This window comes from Myotis myotis, unplaced genomic scaffold, assembly GCF_014108235.1.
Source record: "Myotis myotis isolate mMyoMyo1 unplaced genomic scaffold, mMyoMyo1.p scaffold_m19_p_11, whole genome shotgun sequence".
Taxonomy (NCBI): domain Eukaryota; kingdom Metazoa; phylum Chordata; class Mammalia; order Chiroptera; family Vespertilionidae; genus Myotis; species Myotis myotis.
In genome coordinates, this window is record NW_023416315.1 from 35969596 (window position 1) to 35992031 (window position 22436).

Consider the following 22436-nt stretch of genomic DNA (forward strand, 5'->3'; position numbering starts at 1 on the left):
TGGGCAAGCAATTTAATTTATCCACCGCTCTCTGCCGACTATCTGTTTTCTACCTGCAGTCTTTATATATGATGATAATACCGGTACTACATACAAATTATTTTCAAGTCTCCATTTAACACTGAGTTATTAAGAGGGTAAATGGAAAATATGTCAAAGCTTAGATTTTTTAAGAAATCTTTATTTTTCAATATATTAAAAAATCAAATAGCGTCATCACATGAATATTCATTTTATATGTAATGAAAATCATTAGATATTTACTAGTGTAGGCCTTTTTTGTAGTAACAAATTTATTTGTATCTAAATAATCAAAATAATGGACTTGGGTTTTAGTTTTTAAAAAATTCATATTTCATAACTTCATGTTAATCTATTTTTGACACATGTAAGCACACATTTTAGAATGTCAGTGTGCAATTATATATTCTTAGCACATGTCATTTGTGAAAAGCACTTTAAATCTAAGTACATTCAATTGAGCATAATTAAAATATCAAGATACATATTCTTCATATACATTTTGCCACTTAATTTTTAAGTAGCTATAAGTATCTACCATGTGAATTCAAATTAAAGAGAGGTGATTAAATTACAGTTATCGTTAATGCTTTTTAGAATATAGCAGGAATTACACTATGTTAAAAAATACACTGCTGTTTTCTGTGGACAGCAGACTAATGACGAATTGGTTTTTTTTAAATACAGGACTGTTAATATTCTCTGCATATTCTCCAGATTTGCCTCTAATGGTTGTGTGTATGTGGGGGAGGGATCATAAGAAAGCATGCTTTCCATCATGTGGGATTCATTTGACTCAGCTTCCTAGGTCATGAGAAAGAATGTTCAGGGATACTGTCTTGATTAGTAAAGCATTGGAGAAAGGCTTGTTTAGTTCCTAACAGGTAAAAGAAAATGGTTTATGGGGAAGTATGAACTGATCCATTTGGTAATATATTTAGATATTTTATGTCATTTCCTGTAGTTATAATAATGAGCAGTCAGCCCTGGCAAGTCATTTTTAAGGCACGTACAGCCTTAAAACATACTTGTGCCCTTGCTGGTGTGGCTCAGTTGGTTGGGTATCATACTGTATACTGAGGGGTTGCTGGTCTGATTCCTGGTGGGGGGTGTGCAGGAGGTGGCCCATCGATGTTCTGCTCTCACATCTATGTTTCTCTCTCTCCCTCTCCCTTTCTTTCTAAAAATCAATTTTAAAAATCTTTGAAAAATCAATAAAAAAAACCCAAAGCATACTTTTTCACAATTATTAGACCTAAAGTATGTTAAGGTCATTTTTGTGAAGGTCACTATTCTTAGAGTGGAAAAATTGGGCAGTACATTAGGATTGTGTTGCCTTTCTAAATATGTTATTTCTTGAAATTCTTGTTTTTTAAAAAAGAAATAGATACATCATGTCCTACAGTAAAATTATCTATGCATAATCAGGAGTGTTAACAATGAAGTAAATCATTATAGAGCTTGGCAAGAGGAGTTGGGATGGCAAAATTGTGAAAAAGAAACAGAGAAATAAAGCTTACCAAGCATCTGCGATAGAAGCCACACTTCAGGTTATGTGCAGACTGTCTGTCTAGCTCATTTCAGAGAGGAGGTATTGGAAGAAAAAATCTATATTTTACTCCTAGCCATGAGGACTGTGTCATGAAAAGATTATAGACCCCTCTTCATTTGAGAGGCCTGGTGCTAGGGGTTCCTGCTGACAAAGTTGTAGCGTCCACAGTCCCGTTTCCTTTCTGGTTGCTCTCGTGGACTTAGGCAGGAATCACAACAGCTAAACCGTCATATGGAAATGGGAACTCTCATTTGCATTGGTAGCGGGATGAGGCATCCAGCATCCACTTGGGATAGCGTTAAAAGCTCCCCAGATCAGAATTTGATCTTGACCATTAAGGGTCATTGTGTTGCCTTCACTTCCAGCAGTCGTGTTACCTGGTCAGAAGGATGCACACTGCCTCGTTTCAGCACTGGGGCACCTTTTGTGTTACACACAGTTTAGCCTCCCTTTCAGTCCCTTTGTGACAGTGGTTCACGTTTTCAAGGTGATTTGCCAGTGTTGGGGGCAGCCCACACCTGAATGGAGCTGCAGACACCAGACCCACAACATAGTGTGGTGGAATATGCTAGTTACCCAATCAGGTTACAATCTGGCCATTGACATTTTTACAGCTCCTCCAGTAGGGTATGGCTAACCATTTCTCAGTAACAAAAGTATTTCAGAAGTAAAAACGCCCACAATTTATTGAATGTCAGCTTAAATTTAATTATGTTGAACTTTACTACATCACCCATCACTCACTAAGGTGTGTTCTTCTCCTTCTCCCCTTCTTTTTTTTTTTTTTTTTTTTTTACCTGATATAGCTACTGCCTATTAATCCTCAGTATAACTGTGCTTTGTTCAGAAAGAAAGTTTAACTTACAGGTTTCCAGGGAAAGGAACATTTGAGAACGCATTCATACTGATATTAAAGGAGTTTGGTAAGTTAGGTTCACCTACATAGAGTTCTAGCCTATATTAATTCATCGTAATCAATACCATTGATTGAGCACTACAGAAGGCTAGGGACTGGGATAAGTTCTTCAGGTGTGTGTTCATTTCATTTAATCCACACATACTCCTGTAAATAACAGCTAAGATACGTGCTTCATGAGGGTGGCATCTTTGTCGGTCTTGTTCACACCTACTATCGAGTGGACATAGAGTATTTATTGAAAGCATGAAGAGCAGTAATGTGAATGTGCCCATTTTACAGATGGCATCAGTTTGGAGTGGGTAGGTTCAGAAGTTTGCCAAAGCTTAGGCTGTCAGCCATGGTGCCATATGACTCCCAACAATGCCTCATTTCTTGACCCATTGCTCTGTGTCAGTCACCATGCTAGAGAGTTACTACTTGCTGCCTTAGGAAGGCCTCAGAGTGAGTCTGAATTGGTGTCAGTCTGTGGTCCAAATGAGAGATCTAAGTTAGCAAAGAAGTGCCGTAGGTCACAGACAAGGAAGTGATAAAGCCCAATTAAAATCCAGGTTCCTGTGACTCCATTGCTATTATCCTGAGCCCCTGTGCTATATTTAGGTAAAACTCACACCAGTATAATTATTTTGTAAGCCCTTCTGAGTGAAATTAAAAATATGTACTAGTTTTACATGTCTGAGTTTGAACTATTCCTCAAGGATTCAGACTTGGCATGATTTAGGGATTTTACTGCCTAAGGGCCTGGGGCTTCCTTATGATTTATTGCCAAATCTACAAAGAAAAGTTTGATGCATCTGATGAAAGTCTACCATATTGTACCTGGGGAGAAAAACCTCTCTTCCATATTTCTTGATGTACTTTAGTATCTCTGAGTCATTTATCTCTTCCAGAGAGAGTCCCTTTAAGTCACAGGAATTCAAGTGTAAGTGATCAGGTTAACCCAAGATTCAGGCAGATACTCTGTTTAAACAAGAAAGAAGAAAAAAAAAAAGCAACTGAAAACGAATCGTTTTCAAGCACAGACTTCTTGACACTCAGAAAATCAATATAATGGTTCTGAGCTTGAATTAGGATTCAGGCCAGCCTTGGGTTCAAATTCTCTCTCTTCTTTGAACAGAGTTCTATGCTTTTGCGTTATCTCCAGAGTGGCAGATGGAATGGGACACTGGAGTCCTGTACTGGGCTGACTTTCCCTCTGCTAGGAGAGACCTCATAGGTCAGGACCCATGGTTTGAAGAATATAGGCATTGCAAAAAAAATCCTTGCAAAATCCTTACAAAACTGGTCAGTGAGAATTCCCTTACCAGCCTTTGAACTTTATGCAACAAAATCTTGGCCTCTCATTTACCTTCAGACTTTTACATTCTTGTGGGACCTCTTGGTTAACAACCTGTTCTATAACTAAAGAGTAAAAAGAACAACTCCTGAAGCAAGAGGTGATACAAGCTGGAGATTCTTGCAGAACAATGGATTAACTGTATTCTGCTTCGAACTCTATGGGACTGATGCAAAAATGGATCAAAACCAGTCCCCTAGTCAAGATTAGGAAACCACAGTGAATCAGGATGCTCCCAGATACATGAGTTGGGCAGAAAGGGACTCCTGGCTACAGATAGAAGGAGGTCTGCTCTACCATTGACTATGCCACCGAACAGCACTTAAATACCTTTTCAAGGAATTTAAGGCCCAACGTATCTCGATTTCTTTAATTTACTTAGTCTTGGACTACATTTTTAAAAATCGCTGACTCCAGCCGAAACCGGTTTGGCTCAGTGGATAGAGTGTCGGCCTGCGGACTGAAGGGTCCCAGGTTCGATTCCGGTCAAGGGCATGTATCTGGGTTGCGGGCACATCCCCCATGGGGGGCGTGCAGGAGGCAGCTGATCGATGTTTCTCTCTCATCGATGTTTCTAACTCTCTCTCTCTCTCCCTTCCTCTCTGTAAAAAAAACAATAAAATATATAAAATAAATAAATAAATAAAAAATCGCTGACTCTGTAAGTGTGTGTTAACGTATACTGATGCAAGGTTTTCCATATGACATTTTGTTCAGAGTATGCCTGTCCTTAAACATCTTTAAGAAAACTTGTTGAGATTTAGGAAGATTGCTTTGAATTTTAAATGAATTTATGGAAAAAATTGACACCTTTTCAACATTTGACTATTATATTCATTTATAGGAGGATTGACATTTTTTACATTTGCATTTTAAATTAATCTACTGGAAAATTGACAACAACATTGAATCTTCTGGTCTAAGTATAATACTTGTTTCTCTAGTATTCAAATACTTATGTCCCTTTTTAAAAAAAATCTATATTTTTCTTCATTTTACTTGTAGACATTTCATGTTAGACTATTACTAATTAATGGTACTTACAAAATAATGTTAATGTGAAAGATATTTTGGTATAGTGGTTCCATATTTTTCCTCTAAAGATATAATTAATGTGTGATTTTGTTTTTTATTCTCACCTGAGGATATGTTTCTGTTAATTTTAGAGAGAGAGGAAGGGGAAGGGAGCAGATGAGAGAGAGAGAGAGAGAGAGAGAGAGAGAGAGAGAGAGAGACATCTATGTGAGAGAGAAACATTGATGCATTACGTCCCATAAGCACCTTGACTGGGGATCGAACCCACAACCTAGGTATATGTCCTGACCAGAAATCAAACTTGCAACCTTTTGGTGTATAGGATGATGCTCCAGTTGACCAACCTGGTGAGGGTGATATATAATGTCTTTGACTATCAGGTTCCTTTTTAAAAAAATACTATATATATATATATATCTCCAGACTGATACTAATATTCAAGACTAATAGAGTAAGTAATAAAATGTCCTTGTTCAGAACCTGGTAGTAGCCTGGGTACAAACCCATCTAGCACTGTTATTCCTCACATGGTCTTTTCTCTGTACACATAGGTGTCTGTATCTCTTGTTATAAACACTTTAGTCACATTGGATTAGGATCCACCCATATGACCTCGTTTTTACTTTAATTACCTCATTGAAGGCCTTGTCTCCAAATATAATCGCATTCTGACTCCCTAAGAGGTAGTATTTCACTGTTTAAATTTTGGTGGAACACAATTCAACCCAGAACAGTTGCCTTAATCTTTCTATGCCTCCATTTCCTCTTAAGTAAAATCTGGAAAAAATACCACTGCTTGAGTGGACTGAAGATTTACATATAAATACTTGCAAAGCAATATGCTGATAGTCCATAATGGATGCTTAATGAATATTTGTTACATTACTCCTATTTCAAGCTGCTTGAGAACAGAAACGCTTTCTCACTCATCTTGTGTCCTCACAGTTCCTAGGACAAACTTTGAACACGATTGCTTATAAATATTTGTTGGGCAAACATATAAATGAATGATTAGATCGCAGAAATAAGTCTGCAGTAGTGTATGCATTTCTCTTTAGATGGGCCCAGATACTGGGTAGTAACTAAAATTTCAGTAACAAAGAATGTTCCAGGAAACCTGTGGAGAAGTCAGTGTCCCCACTGTAAATATAATATTGCCCCACAGAGCCAGTTCCAGTATGGAAAATCTTCCCCTGTCCTCAGTGCCTCAGACTCCAGAAAGTCACAGGGAAATGATTTGTGACAAAATTGCACACACACAAAAAGAACAGCATCTTCACACAGCCAGAGCTCTCGAGTGATGAGGGACACAAAGACATGGCGCACAATAGGTGTTCCTGTCCTCGGATTCAGCTGCCTTTGATCTCTGCAAAGGAGGAACCCAGGCAAGGTACTGTGAATGGATAATAGACCAGGAGCCAGCAGAGCAGCAGGCAGTGTGCTCAGTGATCAAGTCGTGGTGATGCCCAGACACCGTGCATCTGATGATAAGCATCTTCTCCTGGTGCCTTGGAGTCTCATTTCCTTCCAGCTTGACTCCAAAGGACCCATTCATCTCTGGCACCTCGACAATGTGCCATGCGGAGTCTGTAGGTTCTTTCTTTCTGAGCCCACCAGAGGTAACGAGGACATCATTATTTTTTCCCTGGTATCACTACACTCTTTCTTCCCGCTGCTTCTGTTCCCTGCAGCTCTCTGGGGTGGATTTGACTTCTGTATCATCCTTAGAGATTAGAATTCCCTTTGTTGTGCTGAAAGAACTGGTATCTATGGTTTGGCTTGGGGTTTGGGGAGTTGAGTCTATATTCTTATTTTAGTGTATATAATGTTAACGTTTATGGGTATTAGTAAAGATACAAGAAAATGAAAAAGGCATCAATTCTATATCTAAGAATTATACCCTTTAATAATGGCACCACTTGGATATGGATGAAAAGTTTGTTATGAGATCAGATGTAAAACATCTAAAAGTCGCACAGAAGGCTAGAATTTGAAATCACAACTTGAAATAGGCCCTATAAAGCAATCTCGGGATCGAAAGGGATCCTAGAGGTGATGCGGTGAACTGAAATGATTCTCAGCTCCCTTGTACATCTAGTCACGTAGGACCATTTTCAAAGGGCAGATGCAGAAATTCTCTATTAATTTGTCTGGAATTGGGTCTAGAAATATTTTTTAATTTATTGACAGTATTTTACAGATGCCTTCCCCTTTCCTCCCTCCCTTTACCCTCCTCTACCAGGCTCCTGCCCCACCCTGCCTTCCCCACACTGTTGTCTGTGTCCACGGGCCGTGCGTATATAGGGTGTCCCAAAATTCACGCAAGAAGTAATTTTGATAGAAAACACAGGTGTATAGTTAAAAATTGTAAATTTTTTATTGATTCATAAAATATACAGTATAGGATTATGTATGGAATAGCACATCGAGTAAATGGCCTCCACGGCTTTGCTGGCACATACGCAAAGCCTTGATCTTCATTGGTCTTCATTGTCCCTGCTCCTGGGCTATAATTGGTACTTGGTAATGCTTATCAAATTGAAGGGATTAAAATCAACGGGCAACAGATATTAGAATCTGATTCAATAAACCAAGTAAAATTAGGCCTTTATTTTTTGTTGTTGTTGTTGTTAATGCTCACGCAAAATTCAAATCTTGCGTGAATTTTGGGACACCCTATATAAGTTCTTTAGTTAATCTCTTCCTGCCCCCTCTCCCCTCCCCCCTCTGAGATCTGTCAGTCTGTTACATGCTTCCATGTCTTTGGATCTGTTTAGCTTGTCAGTTATTTTGTTCATTAGATTCCACATATGAGTGAGATCCTGCGATACTTGTCTTTCTCTGACTGACTTATTTCGCTTAGCATAATGTTCTTCAGGTCCCTTCATGCTGTCTTAAATGGTTAGAGGGTCTCCATTTTTACAGCTGCATAGTATTCCATGCTTTAAATGTAGCACAACATTTTTATCCACTCATCTGCTGATGGGCACTTGAGCTGTTTCCAAATCTTAGCTATTGTAAATAAAGCTTCTATGAACACAGGGGTGCACATATTCTTTCTGATTGGTGTTTCAGGATTCTTAGGATATATTCCTAGAAGTGGGATTGCTGGGTCAAACAGCAGTTTCAATTTTAATTTTTTGAGGAAACTCCATACTGTGTTTGATAATGGCTGTACCAGTCTTCATTCCCACCAGCAGTGCACGAGGGTTCTAGAAGTCATTATATTTTAAAGCTCTGAGAGCGATTGTATCATGCAGCCAGGAAGGAGAACCATTAATTTAGGAGCTGGAGGAAACGACCAACGTGTTTGAAGTCACTGCTGTGTCTTGAGCACTGTGCTGGCTGCAACACCACCACCATCTCCTTGATCCTCACAAGAAGTGAGATCGTTTGACAAATAGGGGAATAGGGGCAGGGGCTCGGTTCTAATCAGGGACACTCCGCTCCCTCCTTCCCTGCTGTTGGCAATACTTGTAAGTATGCACTGAGTTCCTGCTTTGTTCTTCAAGATCAGTGTGCACTGACCACTTTCCATCCTACCCTTGAGCTTTCAGAAATCAGCCTCAGGCTAATTCGAGCTCAGCAAATCTTTCTGAGCAATCCTGCCCCCAGAAAATGATTTTTTAAGTTTTGCTTATTTTCACAACTTGAGAGCCCAGGTCAGAAGCACAGACATAATCTTTATTGTGCGCTCAGCACTGTTACTAGGTCAGGTCCATTTCATCTCTTCATCCTGCCACACTGAATTCCCCTCATGTCATGTGAAGAGGGGCAGGAGCAAACCCACAAAATACTCAAGGGCTGTAGCAGGCAGGTCTTGGTCTTCTGCCTGCCTGCTTGGAGCACAGCCTGGCTGCTCTGGGCCCTGGAGGAGTGGGAGCAGAATGCCTTTGTTGGGACCAGAGCACACCAGCTCCTGGATGTGCTCACCTCCTTTCCACTTTAGAAGGGCCTTTCTTGGGCCCGTCTCTTGATGAATCCAACCCAGGTTTCTTCTACCAAGATTACTTGGTCCAGCTCCTTAGAGTCACCTAGGAGAGATGAAGGTGATGGGCAAAGCACAGCAGAAGCGCATACGGCAGTGTGGCAGTCTAGACTCAGGAGCCTCCGCTGCCTTCTGTCTAAACCGTTGTAGTGTTTAATGGAGAAAGTGGAAACTCTCCGGTCTGTTTTCAAGAACACGTGTGTCTTGATTAAGGTACGAAGTTGGTAAAAATGGAAAAGCAATTTGATTTAGGAGTTAATGAATGAACATTTTGGGGTAGGGGGAGGTTGCCATGTATATTAAGTAAGGCAGAAGTATTTATGTTTCCTTATAGAAGTAACACATGATCTGTGTAGAAGAAATAAAGCAAATACAGCAGAAAAGAAAAGAAGCCATTTGTAATCTGCCACCTCAGAAGCACTGCTCTGGTGTGGCTCTCCCACATGATGTTTAGGCAGAGCTGGGGCAGGTGTCCACGCACTGACGCACGGGAGAGTTTTCACTTCACAGAATATAGTGAGCAGCCGCCATAATTTTTTATGGGCAGGATAGCCTCTCGTGGCACAAGCATACATACGTTCATTTAGTCCTCACCTTACTGCTGGATGTTTATGTTCCTAATTTTTATTCCTAGGTGTTATCAACAATACTTCAGAGACCATTGTCGTAGCTGGTTTTGATTAGTGCAGGCCATTTTGTCCGGGTGTGTGCATTGGTTAATAGGATCAAAGGCTCTAGCAAGAAGTAGTTGGAGATGATATTGACCCAAATTGTGCCCGTTGCCATGGCGGCATCTCTAAGCTGCATTGCCGTGTCTGTGGTCTAGTTTGGTGCATTCCCTACCTAATAAAAACTCTGAACTATAACTGTGTGTCAACCTTAGCTCGAATGGTATAAAAATGTAATATATTTGTGACAAGGAATAACAAGTTGAAGTACAGTAAGAAGGAATGTAATTGCTTATGATAAATACAGGCTTAGCTTCAAAATAGCGAGCTTAAAATTTCCCTTAGAGTGCACTTTAAAGATTTCCACTGATGATCTCGGCGGAGTGGCACCCAGCCATTGCTGGGATGAAATAGCACACGTTGTTCAAAGTTGGGGCCATAATTGATTTAATGCATATTTTTACTACTTTGACATTTATCTTATATGAAAAGAATAATTCTATACACAGGTAATACATAAATAAAATTATAATACTATGTAACTCCAGAAAATACTGTTTGATGATTGGCCTGCTTTTTTAAGAGAAGAAAGAAATAGCTTTCATCTAAGTTTGCATGTTTCCGGGGTCATTGAGGAAATCATGGAGTCCATCATGGGAGGACCTGTGTCTTCCCTGCCCCCCTCCCATCCTGATGGCAGATCTGTGTCTCGTCATTTGGATACTGTTGGATTTCCATTTTATTGCTGCCTTTGTGACCTTGGCTTTGAGCCCTCTGATGGCAGTTGATTGCCCTTCAAGGAATCTTGGTCATTTGAGGGTGAGGACTCTGGTGAGGCCAACAGAGGTCTCTCTGTTTTCAGCTAAGTCTCTGGTCTTTGCTTTCCTTCAACCTTCACACGAAGGAGTTAGGGCCTAAAATGACCAGAGCCCTCACCCTAAAATGACAAAGATTCCTTGAAGGGCAATCAGCTGCCATCACAGGGCTCAAAGCCAAGGCCCCCTCGGCAGCAATTGTATTTTGATTCGAACTCATAATCACTAGCTGTTTTCATTGATGGGACAAGGACTGAAAATGCGGTCTCTTGAGGATAGAATATTCAGAGCTCCATTGAGGAGGCTCACTCACCTCTTCCCGAACCGTTTACCATGACCCTGCTTTGATAATACTTTTCTTTTTTCCTCTCTAGGCAGGCGGTTCCCAGGTGATCTTCACAAATCCTTTGGAAATCGTCAAGATCCGCTTGCAAGTGGCTGGGGAAATCACCACCGGTCCCCGAGTCAGTGCTCTCTCTGTCGTGAGGGACCTGGGGTTCTTTGGGATTTACAAGGTAACTTTCCTTTTGGTCATTTGTCTGACTGCGTGCTCATCTCCTAAACTAGTCACTGTTCACCGGCATGAAATCGATCCCTCACTTTTCCACACCTGGAAAAGGTCATTGCCATGTCTGTGGTCTAGTTTGGTGCATCCGTAATAAAGATTCTGAACTATAGCTGCTGCATCCACAGGGCACCTGCATGCCAGGGAGAAGGTAGGTGCCCTTCCTGCCACCCACCAAAAAACTGTCCTTAGAAATACACACATCAAGGATGGCTGGTGTGAATGACGTCCGCTGGCGCTGTTCAGCGCACAGCTCTTTGCAGCAACACTGGCTGGAGCCTTATTTGCATTTGTTATTGATACAACAATTCCTAATCCTCAGTGTTGTCCGCCATGAAGGATAGATGCATGAATCACAGGGCACCATCTTTCGGGAGGTATGCTGAGCTCAGTGTAAGGAGTCCACACCAGATCAAGAATGTATTTTCTGATCCTATACATCTCAGCCCTGTCCATATGTATGGTTTGTCATAATTGTGTTGAATCTTAACCGTTTTTCCTTTAGAAAATAGTTTTTCAGAAGGATTGGAAAACCAAACTTTTAGAAATTTCTTAAAATTTGTGATTCACACTCCTCTCCCAAAGAAGGTATAATGGAATATACTAGAACTTGTTTCATATATGCCCAGCTATGATGCTTTAGCAAACATGAGGTGGTCATCATTTTTTAATGAGAAAAATTAAAAAAAAATTTTCATGGCCAACTTGAATAAGTAAACCTTTAGGAATATAGGATGAGAAGGCCAATGTGTACTTAAAATAGTTTTCATTTATTTACATAAAATGTATGTGCCCTTGACTGGGAATTGAACCCGAGATCCCTCAGTGCACTGGTTGACACTGACCACTGAGCAGCACCGGCCAGGGCCACTTGATCTACTCTTTGACTCGGTCACGCACATGGTTTTGCAGTGTTTCATCTTTATTCCAGGCTGGCACTTCTGTACTCTGTGGACATAACGCCAGGGCAGCTGTTTTCTTTTTCCTCTGTTCTCAGCTCACCCTGTAAAAACTTACACTGCTTTTTGGAGTGAACTTTAAATGCCTTGTTTGGACATTCAGCACAGCAAGTTGTGAGATCCCACCCCCACGTGCACTTTTGTAACCTTTTCTTTTTCACTCATGTTTGCAGGTCAGTCACCTTGCTACACATCAGTGTTAGTAATAGTTGGGGTTGTTTCAGGTACATTTGCCTTCCCCGTACTCAGTCAAGTGAGGGAAGAGTACCCCACCTCTGAGACTTTGTAAGGATCAAACATAATGGGATGCCCTCTTTTCCGGGGGTTAGTTTTAAGTGGGGTAGAGAACTTGCCTTATAGTTTGGAGTCTGTGGAGCTCTGGAATAAATATGCCGAAATTTTCAAAGTAGCCCTTAAAATGCTCAATCTGTGAGTGTTTGCGGTGGAACACAATATTCTAGCTATTTCATTTACCACATTATTGCCCAGCTGTAAGAAATAAACAGAATTGTCATGAGGCACAGCATGGATCATTTTGAAGTAGAAAAAAAAAAATCAGCTTCTTTTCTAAATTTTTAGGTTCTTGCGGACTAGAACACAATGTAGCAGCATGTCATTTTGACAAGATGCCAAGCAGTCTTTCAACAGGTTGTCTAGTAAAAAACACTTAGGTGCTAAGAGTAGTGACGGCTATGGAAATGTCTAGATGGATAAAATGGTAGAAACTTGTTTGCCGACACCGAAAGAGACTGTTCAACGACCTGCAAATGATACAAGACTGAGACTTAGTCCTTTTCATCTTCACGGTGTTTCATGATCTTAATCCCCTTTAACACCCCCTGGAAGTCCTTGGCCTCCTGATTTTGCAGTCAGGAGAACAGAGGCTGCCAGCGGCAGTATCCGAGCCGAAATCGAGGCTCAGAGTTTCTTGTTTCCACTTTTGTGCTAAAATTGCTTTCCTGAAATGAGCAGGATTGCTCAAGTTTGAGCAAGAGACCTCTCCCGTATAAAGTTAGTTTAATTACTAGTCTGGTGGTTTAATCTAGTTCAGAGGCATTCCTCCGGGCTGGGTGCTGCTTTGGGTGCCTTGGTAATTACCATGGGAAGTCGCTGGCACTCCTGAGCTTCCGGAAACTTGATTTCATTGCACGAGAGTGATCTTGCCGTCCTTTCCTTTCTGCTGGCCAGTGGTGCCCTCAGCTGAATTCGCTAAGATTTGTAAGCCGGGATTCGTTCATCGGAGGTCATCGGAGGTCACAGCTCTGTTCAGTCTGCTTGGTCTTCATTGCCTGCCCAGGTTGTCCTCATTTATATCATCCCACATGCCAGCTTTAGGTTTGGTTTCCTGTGACTCTCTTCTCCAGGCGCCCCCACCCTACCCCACCTCTCCTTGGTCAGAAATCATATTAGCAACTCAATGTCCGTGGTTTTATGGTTGTCAGAGCTTTGCTCTGCTATGTCATTGACGTCTTTGTTGTTGTGTAGGATAGTACTTCTTGGTAATAAAGCTCTTCACTGATTCTTGTCTTGGTTGAGTAGAAAGATGACTTGGAGTGACTTAAGACCTTTACACCTGGTATGCATCCCTCCATCTTTCAAAAAGAGGACTACTGTCCTAGTTTTAGTTGGGACAGGTAATCTTCCTTCCTTCCCTGGGTCCTTTTGTTGGCCGTTGTTAACATGACAATGCGGGACCCAGGAGGGGGAGTGGTTGATTCTGTCCTGTGTGTTTAGGCCTGCGGTGCTTAACCTCCCTAAATTGGACTTAACCCGGCTTTCTATTTTTCTCCTGAATTGACTTGCAAAATAGCCCACTATTCTGTGACTTCCCCGTGAATGGTAATTAGAATACTTGCTTTAGAAATACATTTACAACTGAAAAAAAAAAAAAGTGGATGTGGTAAACATTTCACATTCCTGAGGTTAGAAATAGTTCTAGTGGACCCTGTAAACAAAGCCTCCTCTTTGGGTACCATTTAGAGAGGTTTAGTTACAGCACTGAGTAGGTAGGTGATTGAAGTAAAGGCAGGATAAAGAACGGCCTTTGAAAGAGCTTTTTGAATGTAATGTTGTTTTCAAAAAATCTGCAACTCTACTGCTTTTCTTAAGAATGCCAGAGGATGTGTTTCCCTTTCTCAAGGTAACTTTTGTTTTATTACATAAGCCCCTAGCGCATGAGATATGTAAAATAAATCGTCAGAGAAAAGAAAGTGGCATCTATGGATTTGTGAATGTTACCTTTCCTGTAGGAGCCAACAAAGCTTTGCTGGGGAGACGGATTACACCTGAGGAATGGAATGGAACTTACTTTTTAACACTGAATGTCAGCACAGCGCATGTAGGCTGAGAGATGCTTCCTTAAGCAAAGGAACAGTTTCTGTCTCTTTGAGTTCAAAAAACGAGCAGGGAAGCAATGACAGCCAGGATCCATCATGCAGAGTTGAAAATCATTTTTGGATTGTGCTCCTGTGTGGTACATTGGCTGCAGCATGGAAAGTCACTTGCAAATATGGGCTGTATCTACTGTGTTCTAATCAGAGGTCTTTGTCCACTGCATTCTAGAACATTCAGATATATAGTCATCCGTGTACATGTGTGCATGTGTGTTCATTCATTGTGTATGTGTCGATGAATCATTGGACTACTGTCCATAAAATCAGAAAGCAAGTAATGATATATGTTCTTGATTATTCTGCTAGTTATCTCAAAGGGATGTCATTTGTTTGTTTTGTTTTTAATATATTTTTATTGATTTTCTAGAGGAAGAGAGATAGAAACATCAGTGATGAGAGAGAATCATTGGTCAGCTGCCTCCTGCATGCCCCCTACTGGGATTGGCCTGAAACTGGGACATGTGCCCTGATCATGTGCCATGTTCATCCACTGAGCCACAACGGCCAGACCTATTTGTTTGTGTTAAAGGAAATACAAGTTTATGTTTAAAAAAAAATCATATACTGCCGAAACCGGTTTGGCTCAGTGGATAGAGCGTCGGCCTGCGGACTGAAAGGTCCCGGGTTCGATTCTGGTCAAGGGCATGTACCTGGGTTGCGGGCACATCCCCAGTAGGAGATGTGCAGGAGGCGGCTGATCGATGTTTCTCTCCCATCGATGTTTCTAACTCTCTATCTCTCTCTCCCTTCCTCTCTGTAAAAAATCAATAAAATATATTTTTTAAAAAAAATCATATAATTCAGAAATGTCTGAAAGTAAAATTCTCTCTACCCTTTTCAATCCCATTCTTTCTTCAAAAGATAACCATTGCTTGTGTCTTTCATATTATCTTTAAGAAAATAAAACCTACTTAGGTCAATATTTACCTCTCTCCTCCTTTCTGCTTTCTCTTTCTCCCTGAATATCACTAATTGTATCCATATCAGAATCTTGTGTATGTGTGTTTTAGCAAAAATGGAATCTTTCTAAGCGCACTATATATCTTAAAGCTCTTTCCTCATTTTATGTAATAGCTGTAGAAACATTTTTAAAGTATTTTTAAAGCAGGTTCCTACTGATGGGCATTTATATTGTTTCTAGTTTGGGGATATTACAATCAATAGCAGGGGGAATATCCCTGCATATATTTGGATATACTTTTGTGAGTTTATCCCAATGATAAATTCTAGCAATGAAGATGTGAGATCATAGGGCATGTGCATTTTTATTGTTAATAGATTTTGTCAAACTATATCATTTTATCAATTTTATGTTGGTAACATGTAAGTACACAAGAAAAATTTCTCAATTTAGCAGCTTGTAAAGAAATACTCATTTTTATGAGCTCATGGCTCCACATGAAGAAAACACCTATTTAGTCCTTAGTGTGAGGAGCTGGTGCCATGCTAATTTTCTAACACCAAGGGCATGCTATAGCTTTACACTTGCCCCCTTCTTCTCCCACACATGGCTTTTACCTGGACCTCTGGGAAAGCCTCCTCATGGGTTTGACTCCCAACTCTTCCGAACCCATTGTCCCCACAGCAGCCCGGTTGATCTGTTTAAACTGTGAATCAGATTAATTCACCCACTCAGCACAGGTCTATTGAGAGCTGACTGTACGCCCTGTTCTAGCCATTTAGGGCATGGCTATGAAATCCAAGTCCCTGCTCACACGGTGGTGGGTAGAAAAAGTCAGCCATCAAGATAACAAACATGTGACATCTTTGGTGCTAAGAACTTTGATGAAGAAGCAGGCAGGGTAGGTTGAGGGCATGGAAAGGGCCAAGGCAGGCTAGCATTGAGGAAGGAGGGTGCATTTTAGTAGAGCAGTCAGGGAAGGCCTCTCAGATGAGATGACACTTGAGCAGAAACTAGCGTGCCCTACAGGAACGTTGTCCTTGCCCAGCGGCTTCCTGCTGCACCTAGAACAGCACCCTAGCTCCCTCCCTGCTGGCCTCTCTTCCCCTGCACTTTTGTTCCACCCTCCCTCTCCTCTGGCTGCCCTGCTGCCATTCCTTCCCGCAGACACTCCAAGATCATTCCCTCTCACTTTTCAGTCTGCCTGCAGGTTCTGCCCCTCACTTCTTTGCTCAACAGATGCCTGCTCAGAAAGACAGCCAAGTCACTGCATGGCACCTGTCACCATCTGAAAGATTTCTCAGTGTGTGTGTGTGTCCTTATCTGGAGTGTGCTTGCATACCGGAGACCTGTCTTGTTCACTGCTGCTTGTAACAATTTCTGGCACACAAGTGGACATTTGATAAGTATTTGTTGAGCCCATGAAGGGTAAGCAAAAGCCACGTGTTTACAAGTTATGACAAGGGTATTAGAGCACTGACAGTGAATTAATGTGGGCAAGTAATGACCAAAGAAGACCATGATATTGGGGAAGTCTAATGCAAAGAAAGGAGACATCCATTCATTCACCCAGCAAGCTCTGCCCTGGGAATATGAAAGTAAATCAATAACGCATGGTTTTATAAGGAATTTACCATCTCGTGCCTGCACACCCCTGTGGGGGATTGAGCCCGCAACCCAGGCATGTGCCCTGATGAGGAATCAAATCATGACCTCCTGGTTCAACCCCTGAACCACACTGACCAAGCGAAAAATATTATTTTTATAAATCAGTGCCCAAAGGAGTTGAGTATACAGAAGGGGTTAGAAAAGATTCTTAAAAATATTAGGAAAATTATTATTTTTTTTTTTATCATTCTTCCGTTCATTCACCAAATACTCGTTAAGCACTAATTCTAATAGGTGCCAGAGTTACAAATATTGAATGCAGTATTATTGCCGTCAAAGTGATCAGTGTTAAGGGAGGTGAGAGAATATAATCATTCCAGTGCCATAAAGTTCTTTTAAAAAATAATTCAATAGGTAGTATAGTTTTGAAAAGAAGAAAATTCAAATATTCAAGAGTAGGTAACAATAAAATGTTAGTGTTCTCGCCCTGTCTTGCAGATAACCTACCTTTCCAGGGACAAACATTTTTTATCAAGTTCATGCTTTGTTTTGTTGTTGTTTCTTTCTTTTGTTTGTCTTTTGCTAAGTGCCTGCAGAATTAGTTTTAACAGAGCGCTTTTTTATTTCAGCGACACTTGTATAATATAGCATGCTGTCCTTCAGGTTTTAAGTATTGAAAATACTGCCACTCACTGTTTGTGGAATGCTCTGAATATATTTTCCAGCAGTGACATAGATATCTGATAATCTATTCTAACCTCCCTCTGGTTTCTAATTGTGACCAAGGTATGCACTTAAAAGATGGCCAGTTTAAGAAATGTCCATTGACTGTAAATTAAGGTGATATGTCCCATGTGGGATATGATCAAGTTAGCAAACTATTGGAACTTATTGGGTAGGATTAGGTCTTCCGCCAAATAAAAGATTGATTGGTTCTTACCTGATAAATGTAGAACTCTACTGTGATTCAAGTATGAAACCACATAGGAGTCCTATTCCAGTTTCTGTTTAAAGAATATATTAGCTATTTCTGTTTTCTGCTGTAAGAGGACAGTGTGTTTTTCATTGACTGTAATAATTACCTCTATATCATCACCTTTCATTGAAGATCCTTGAGCTAGGTATTTTACTAGGTCCTTCATATGAATCATTGGATGTAAATTTAATTCTGATGTCAATGCAAATGTTACTCGCATTTTAGAGATAAGGAACTGGAGGCACCGAGAGCGTAAGAACTTCACCCACCATCAGATACCAAGTGGCAGAGCAATACTTTGAGCCCAGGTCTCTGACTCCAAAGCCTGCATGCTTGCTCCTGCAGTGGCCTGCTGCTGGTGGGGGGTGGCAGGATGCAAGTAGAGAACCATCGTTAAGAGGATTTATTTTAAACTACTTCTTTGAATGCGCCTGCTTCCTCTGAGAAGTCATCCTCTCCAAAAATTGCAGTGAGAAGGGTGAAACACGAAGAGACTCCCCAGCTCAGCTAGCCCATCAGCCACAATTGCAGAGAAATGGCCTTCATTGGGCAAGCCGAGGGCATTGGAATAAAGAGCTCTCCCTTCCTCCCTGGATCTACATCAAGGAGAAGGAAACAGAGGAATGAACACGCATTGCCTGCACAATATTGGAGGCTGAATGAAAGTTGTCAGGAGGATGGTTCAGGAGCAGACCAGCTTGAGCATCTCCTGGACAAGGCATTGGTTCTCTCTGGAGGGTTTCTCGCCAGTGGCAGAGGAGCACTGTTGATGGCAAAGCATCGTGTGGTAGAAGAAGAGTAGGGAAGAGCCAACACTGACACAGGAGGGAATTTCCTACCCAAAAATCTCCAGTGACCAAATGCCTTCCTTAAAATTGCAATGAAATTCAGGAGAAACCGATATCCTAGAAGTCTCTGGAATAAAGAAAACAAATAATAGGCACTGATATTTTACATTAAAATTGAATTCATTTCAATGTCACTGATATCGAGTCTCCAGTTGTTGGCTGGTTTATTTGGTTCTAACTCCAACAACACAATCATACCAGGTCTCGGCATCAGTGATATTTCTCACCCAGTTCGAATCCCAGCCTCGCGGCCCTAACTGTCCTTGGACTGGGCAGGAGAGGTGCTGCCAGGCTGTGAGCCACGGGGTAACTGGCGTGGGAGAAACCAAGAGGAATGCTGAGGGATCAAGACATGACATGCTGCCCATTGTGTGCAGCTCCAGGATCAAAATATACAATTATGCATGCCAAATAAATTCTCAACCTGCAAGTTAGGGACAGAGGGGTGGCTCTGACTGCAGGTGCCAGGAGCATTAAATAACCTTCGCAGACAAGGTGCACCACTGTTGTCTTGAGGGCTGCAGGGTCCCCCAGTCTGGCATTTGCCCCCCAAGCTAGACAATGTGCATTCACGGCAGGAGTCTCTGTTAAGCCTCCGTCTCCCAGACCTGCTGGCTCCTGGTGCCCAGCCCTGACACAGAGGTGCCTTTGTGAGTGTAATTACCTTCCCCTGTATTAGAAATAGTCTGTTTAGAGCTGTATTTGCAGGTACAGCTAGAATAAGCAGGAATTAGCATGCGAAAAGACCTGCCCTGGCCCTGACTTCTTTATCAGCAACCACCCTTCAGGACTGTTTTGTTGTTGCTTTTTTCTGCCCATTAAATGGATTGAGCAGGTGTGATACCAACCGAGATGAAGAGCTTTAAAAGAAAAAGTGGGGGGGGGGGGGGGCGGGGAAAGACATCGGAGGTAGCAGTGTGTGTGTGTATGTGTGTGTGAGTGTGTGTGTGGGTGTGTGAGTGAGTGTGGGGGAATGTGTGTGTGTGTGTGTGTGGGTGGGGTGGGGTGTGTGTGTGGGTGTGGTGTGGGTGTGTGAGTGAGGTGTGTGTGGTGTGTGTTGTGTGTGTGGTGTGTGTATGGTGTGTGTAAGATACAAATCCTGTTGTGTTATATCTTTTGACAGTTTCATGCCAGACAGAGCTGCCAGAGTAAACTTGAGTGGATGATTCCAGCAACTTAAGAATTGATTAAAGCTCCCTTGGGCTTTCAACACAGTGGCTGCATCCAAGAAAGCATGAGACGCAAAATAAAGAATTCCTTTGCTGTGGTGATACCGTGGCCAGCATCTCTAGGCCTGCGTCATGGGCTTGTGTCGATTGTGGACTCTTAACTTTAAGTTAAGTGAGGCCTGCCCATAAAGCAGCTTTCCTGGACCTTCACTAGAGTGATGACGAGAGACTTTAGAATGATACAGAGTTGGTGTAGAGAGAGAGTCCGTCACTAAACTAGATCTGAGTTTTGATTCTAGTTTATTTACATAGGGGTCTCCCTGGAGATGCCTTTTATTGTTCCTGTCTGTTATTGGTGGGTCTTTTATTTAAAAGGAGGGGGAAAACACACACACAATAATTTACCCTCTTTGGAGAAAGAGTGCTTTAATGAATAGTAAGAGATCAGATGATTGCATTTTGTGTTTATTAATTTTCCCCAGGTGGCTTTACTGTGCACAGAGGACATTCAGGGCTAACCAGAGGATGTCTGAGACAGGGCTGCCTCGGAACCAGTGAGAAGGAAAGGCAGGAAAATGTGGGGATTTTCTTATGCGGCAAGAACGGTTCAAGGTTTATTTTAGGTGGCACACACTTTGTAACTTATTAATTTTTTAAATGGCCAAAGTAATTATTTTTTGTGTTGCTGACGCAGGCACTGGGGCCGCACGGAATGTTTCCCTTTATTATAAAGTCGCCTGTTCAAAGTGGCTGATCACCTAGTAAAAATCGCATGGGGGGGGGCGGGGGGGGGCGGGAGCTGACAGATTTCAAGTCAAACAGGTTTCTGTTTTGCTGTAGGACTGAGAATGGGTGTTCACCACCCATGTGAAGGATTTATCAAGGAATCCGGGAGAGGCATTCTCTCTGTTGGGACTTTAAAAGCCTTTTCACATCCTGCTTCCCTTTTCATTGTGGGGAGCCACAGGTCAGGTATTGCCTGGGGCAGCCTTACAAATTGGCACCTGCCTTTGTGCCTTTGACCTGAAGGAAGTGGTGAGGAGAGGAGGCCCGGGGAATTTAAGAAGTCTGTGACTCTTTCTCCAACCTTCTGCAGAGTTAGCTTTCCTTGGGAACTGGGCTCTCGTGCCTGGGGAGGGGGAGGCTGGGGGCACCTCCTGTTCAGGCCAGTGATTTGCTGCCTGGAGGAGTCTGAGCAGGTGCTTGGCTGTGGGGGATGCAGCACCTGAGGCAGGGAAAAGGGCCCCCTCCTCCCCACCCCCTCCATTGCCCTTTACATGTGTACTGCAGTGGGCACTTTACAGGGGCTAACACAGTCATCGCCTCCTTTATTCCTAAACCTCTCCCGGACCCCCGGAAAAAGGCAGCCTTTAGTATTTGTGACAAATGAGGAAGGTTCAGAGCTTGATTTCTCCTGATGCTCATCTCCAGATACCCAGCGACAGAATAGAGGGGTGTTCTTCATGCCTCAATCAGTAGAAATTTGAGTTTTTAAATGTTGAGTTTTGGTGGGGGTTTTTTATAGTATATTTTTATTGCTTTCAGAGAGGAAGGAAGAGGGAGAGAGACAGAAACATCAGTGATGAGAGAGAATCATTGATTGGCTGCCTCCTGCCTCCTGCTAGGGATAGAACCTGCTACCCTGGCCTGGTTCATAGGTCAACGCTCAACCACTGAGCCGCTCCGTCCAGCGAGGTTTTAAATGTTTTAACTCACTGGCAAGGCTGTCCTGCTTCTGTAGAGCGGAGATGGAGGCTGCTGCACACGGTATCTTTCTTCCTTGGCGTTGCCTTTTCTTCACATTTTCAGAAACCTAAGACCTCTTACATAGTCTGACATTTGCTCCAGTGCGCACAAACTACTTGTTTTTTATTATGCACTGTCTGATCCCTGGTAGGAAAAATGCAACATAGTCCTATCCATTTTTCCTTAGATTTGTTCTTTTTGTGTTTGTTTGTTTGTTTGTGTTTTGATTAAGCCATTTTTCTTCTCAGTCATCTGGGGCTGTTTTCAAACATCTCTTCAAGCACCTCACACCCATTACGAGGCGCTTGTTTTCGCACTGGGACCTGGTGGTTATCCTGATTCCAGCAGAGAGAGCTCCTTCTGGGGAAAACCCATCGCTTCTTCCCGGGGCCTTACCCTTCCTGTGTCCCAGGGCGATTTCAGATCACATCTCCTCGGGCCTTCTGATAGCATGAAGCCATATAGCGTAAGAGGGGCTGATCACTCTTTCTCTCTCTCTCTCTCTCTCTCTCTCTCTCTCTCTCTCTCTCTCTCTCTCTCTCTCTCTCTCTCATCTCTCTCGTTACCATTCCAGTTCAGAATTATCCATGACTTCCTCCTCAGCTCTGTTGTATCCATAGCAAATTACATATCTTTGTTTGAAAAACAAAAGGCTTGGTTTTGGTCTCTAGTATAGTTTCCAAGAAATGAGTTCGTTGTCCTTGCAGAAATCTGACAACGTAGCCCAAAGCCTCGCGTTTCTCTTTTTAGTTGTGGTTTTCTCTGTGTGACTTGGCAAAGCTAACTCAGTGTCACCAGGAACGTGTCTTAGGCCCCAACTGACAGCCAAAGATTTTGCTGTTTTCTAAGTTAAATCAGACAGCAGTTCCTGGCTCCTAGTTGCTCACACCCTGAAACAGGCCAGGCTGACCGAGGCGGGTGTAAGAGCGAGAAGAAAGCC

General features: G+C 42.1%; 1 protein-coding gene across 4 annotated transcripts in view; it reads left to right on the forward strand.

The window, feature by feature from the left end:
• SLC25A13 (solute carrier family 25 member 13) overlaps positions 1 to 22436 on the forward strand; it is a 169466-nt gene that overhangs the window by 133233 nt on the left and 13797 nt on the right. For all 4 annotated transcript variants that reach the window (XM_036328099.1, XM_036328101.1, XM_036328102.1 and 1 more), the window contains one exon: positions 10706 to 10846. In XM_036328099.1, the coding sequence (XP_036183992.1) occupies positions 10706 to 10846 (141 nt within the window). The remainder of the gene's footprint in view (positions 1 to 10705; positions 10847 to 22436) is intronic.